At 38.9% G+C, this 4,374-nt stretch overlaps 1 protein-coding gene across 1 annotated transcript in view; it reads left to right on the top strand.

Moving 5' to 3' along the window:
* Nucleotides 1-4,374, top strand: part of kif21b (kinesin family member 21B) — a 90,378-nt gene that overhangs the window by 41,408 nt on the left and 44,596 nt on the right. The window contains exon 7 of the mRNA XM_016500559.1: nt 2,587-2,702. Within this exon, the coding sequence (XP_016356045.1) occupies nt 2,587-2,702 (116 nt within the window). The remainder of the gene's footprint in view (nt 1-2,586; nt 2,703-4,374) is intronic.

The following is a 4,374-nucleotide window of genomic DNA, read 5'->3' as shown; positions in this document are numbered from 1 at the left end:
CAGACTATATTCTCCCAGTATTTCACAGGCTTGTCTAAATGTTGTGCAGCAAACTTTAAACGAGCTTCAACATGATTTTCTTCAGCAATAGAGCCTTGCGTGGTGAGCGTGCATATAGGCCACGGCGGTTGAGTGCATTACTTATTGTTTTCTTTAAAACAATTGTACCTGCTAATTCCAGGTCTTTCTGAAGCTCTCCACAAGTGATCCTTGGCTCTTAGACAACTCTTCTGATAATTCTTTTCACTCCTCTGTCAGAAATCTTGCGAGAAGCACCTGGTCTTGGCCGGTTTATGGTGAAATGATGTTCTTTCCACTTCCGGTTTATGGCCCCAACAGTGTTCACTGGAACATTCAGAAGTATAGAAATCCTTCTGTAACCAATGCCATCAGTATGTTTTGCAACAATAAGGTTGCGACGGTCTTGAGAAAGCTCTTTGCTTTTACCCATCATAAAATGTTTCTTTTGTGACATGTTGGTCATGAGACCCCTTTTTATAGGCCATCAGTTGGGACTGAACCAACTAATATTAATTTCCACTGAAATTAATTTTCAGGGCAGGATTGCTTTCTAATTATTGATAGATTTCTGCTGGTGTCTTGGCTTTCCATGCCTTCTTGCATTTAATACTTTTTCCCCGTGTCATTCCACTTTATTACACGGAACTTAATTTCTGAACATATTTGTTTTGCTTTCTTTGTATGTATGGATTACTTGGATTGTTACCGACATCTGGTGAAAATTTCCTGTCAACAGCTCCTTTAGAAATATATTTACTGAGAAAAATGGTGGTGTTCAATACTTTTTTTTTACTTGCTGTATATTTTATTATATTTTGTTTGCAAATATAAGTTTTTAGTAAGTAAATGAATAGTAAATACAAATGTGTTTATATTATATTTTGTTTTATGTCTAGTCAAACGCTGGCAATTTTCAAAATGCTAAAATATAGGATTGTTTAAATGGTTTTATTTTCGGGCAATATATGATTCCCATACTTTCATTTGTTGCTTCATAGGTTTGATGATTTGAGTATTATTAATAATAATAATAATAATAATAATAATATATTTAAACTATATTTATATTCAAATAAAATGTGGAAAATATTAAAATAATTATAGATATAATAAATTAATTATGAAAATAATAAACAAATAATGTTTCCAAACTTGTTTTTTTAGATCATGACTGTATTGACATTAAAGGGATAGTTCACCCAAAAATGAAAATTAGCCCATTCCACCCTCAAGCCATCCTAGGCATCTATGACTTCCTTCTTTCAGATGAATCCAGTCGGAGTTATATTAAACATTGACTTTGATCTTCCAAGCTGTTTAATGGCAGTCAGCGGGTGTTGCAGTTCATCAGTCCAAAACAAGTGAAATAAAGCGCATCCATCCATAATAAAAAGTACCTCACACGGCTCCGGGGGGTGAACAAAGGCCTCCTGTAGCGAATCGATGTGTTTTTGTAAGAAAAATATCCATATTCAAAACGTAATAATCACTTTAATCTAGCTTGCGCTAACAGTTGGAAGCAGCTCCGGGCGGATGACGTAAGATGTTAGCGTTGCGCATGCGCCGGTGAGTCTTGTGAAAACCAATGTTTGTTTACAGGAGCAAGGGAAGCAAAGTTTCCTTACTTTAGCAAAGGAAAACCAGTTTCCTCTTGGCTTATATTGAAATCCTCCGACATTCTTCTTTACAAATCCTCGTTTTGTACTTCTAATTCGTGACCGTTGTTTTGTTTTGATCTCTCCCCTGCGCTTCCGCGTGCGTCACTTCTGAGCAGCGCATGAGCAACGCCGACATCCTACGTCAAACGCCCGGAGCTGCTTCCGTGTACGACAGTGAGCGCAAGCTAGATTAAATTGATTGTTTTAAATATGTTTATTTTTCTTACAAAAACGCATCGATTCGCTACAGGAGGCCTTTGTTCACCCAACTTAGACGATCAAAGACAATTTTTTATATAACTCCGACTGGATTCATCTGAAAGAAGGAAGTCATAGATGCCTAGCATGGCTTGAGGGTGAGTAATTCATGAGCTAATTTTCATTTTTGGGTGAATTAACCCTTTAAGTTACCAGTCCCTTTAACCATGACACTCGAGAAAGTTTTCAGAACTAAGCCAACACCACAAAACTGACTTTGTCAGGGATTTTCAAAGTCCTAGACTTCATTATAATTGTGATAGTTTTTTTTCAACTGAGTCAAGTTTATCCATGTTAACTAAGGTATGCAACATAAAGTTCACTAGTTCTGCATCCTTCTACATTCATTACTGCACTCTCACTGTCTTGCTGGGTAAAGTTGTCCGAGTAGATGAAGGGAAGGAAAGGTAATTACATTGTGAGAGAGTTCTGAAGTAGAGCTAAAGACTGGAAGAGAGCCAAGAAGAGCCATTGTTCGGAGAGCTCAGAGCCCAATAGAGCTCTATTGTTTTTAAAGCCTAGTTACTCATTTGTAAGAGAGCCCATTTAAAAGCTTTTAATCTTAGATAGTAGCATGCGATGGAGCGTGACCGGGTCTCTCTCTCTCTGTGTGTGTGTGTGTGTGTGTGTGTGTGTGTGTGTGTGGCAGCTCGCCCTGGGTAATGTGATCAGTGCATTGGGAGATCAGAGTAAGAAGGCAGGCCATGTGCCTTACAGAGACTCCAAACTCACACGCCTGCTGCAGGACTCGCTGGGAGGAAACAGGTAAGGTCGGACACACACCTAAACACCAGAAGTGTCGCATTCTTAGGAACACTGTGTCAAATTAAAAGATGTTTTTGGAACAGAGCTGCTGTGTCGAGTTGCACACACGTGTTCTTGTATCATACTAGGTAACTCCCCTTGAGTTTTATTGATCTTAAATTAAGCTAATTATAATTACTATAGATTAACCATACCCCTAATTTGTGACATTTTTAGATCTATAGAAGATATTTACAGTAGGCCTGTTATGAAGCTATGAAGTTTTTCAGGTTGTAATGAAGATGGCTTTGTGGACCTCCCACTGACTTCTATTGTTTTTAAGAAACTGATAATTATAATGACTGTACCACACCTTTTACATGACACATTGTACACCTGTTATTGTTATATGTGAAATAAGACATTGTTCAGTTTCCTTATGTAGCTTTTAGTACACAAAAACAGCAAAACTTGACATGCACATACACATTTTGTTATATTTTACATTTTGTTAAATTAAGATAATTATAAATGCTACAGACCTACTTTACTACTTCTAAGCCCACCTCTATTATGACACTTTTATCAGAATCAGAATCAGAAGGGCTTCATTACCAAGTAAGTTTACACACACAAGGAATTTGACTTGACGACAGGAGCTTCCAGTGCAGAAGAAAGTACAGACGTACATAGGAATAACATAGTAGGGATGGAATATAACACTAATATAAGAAAAAAATTAATTAAATAATGTACTATATACAGAATAGAAGTATAGGAAAAACATTGTAATTGTTTAAATAAATATACTTATACTTATGTTATAAGTGTGCAGTTTAACCAATTTTGGATTCTGTGTATAAATATGTCAGTTGTGATGGACGATGTATAATTATGAAAGTTTAATTGTTCAGGCTGAATATAGCCTGCGGGAAAAAAAATTGTTCTTGTGCCTGGCTGTTCTGGTGGTCAGTTCTCTGTAGCGCCGGACAAAAGGCAACAGTTCGAAGAGAGAGTGGGCTGGGTGTGAGGGGTACAAGGTGATTTTCTTAGCCCTTTTCCTCACTCTGGAGATGTAAAGATCTTGGAGGCTGGGCTGGGCACCGATAATCCTCTCAGCAGTCCTGACTGTCCGCTGTAGTCTCTTGATGTCTGATTTGGTAGCTGAACCAAACCAGACAGTTATGGATGAACACAGGACAGACTCAATGGGGGGGAACCAATAATCTTCTCAGCAGTCCTGACTGTCTGTTGTAGTCTCTTGATGTCTGATTTGGTAGCTGAACCAAACCAGACAGTTATGGATGAACACAGGACAGACTCAATGATAGCAGAATAGAATGTGAGTGTCCCACTTCAGTTCCTGAGAGATAGTCAGTGCCCAGGAATCTGAATGACTCTACTGCAGCCACAGTGCTGTTCATGATGGTGAGTTGGGAGAGTGCTGGGGGGTTTCTCCTGAAGTCCATGATCATCACCACCGTGTTGAGCTCCAGGTTATTTTGACTGCACCAGACAGCCGGCTCTTTTACCTCCTGTCTGTAAGCAGACTCGTCTCCATCCTTGATAAGGCCGATGACTGTAGTGTCATCCGCAAACTTCAGGAGCTCGACAGAGGGGTCCTTTGAAGTGCAGTCATTCGTGTATAGGGAGAAGAGCAGTGGGGAGAGAACACAACCCTGAGGAGCTCCAG

The sequence above is a fragment of the Sinocyclocheilus anshuiensis genome, unplaced genomic scaffold, assembly GCF_001515605.1.
Source record: "Sinocyclocheilus anshuiensis isolate Anshui unplaced genomic scaffold, SAMN03320099.WGS_v1.1 scaffold42, whole genome shotgun sequence".
Taxonomy (NCBI): domain Eukaryota; kingdom Metazoa; phylum Chordata; class Actinopteri; order Cypriniformes; family Cyprinidae; genus Sinocyclocheilus; species Sinocyclocheilus anshuiensis.
This window is presented reverse-complemented; position numbering and strand designations above follow the sequence as displayed.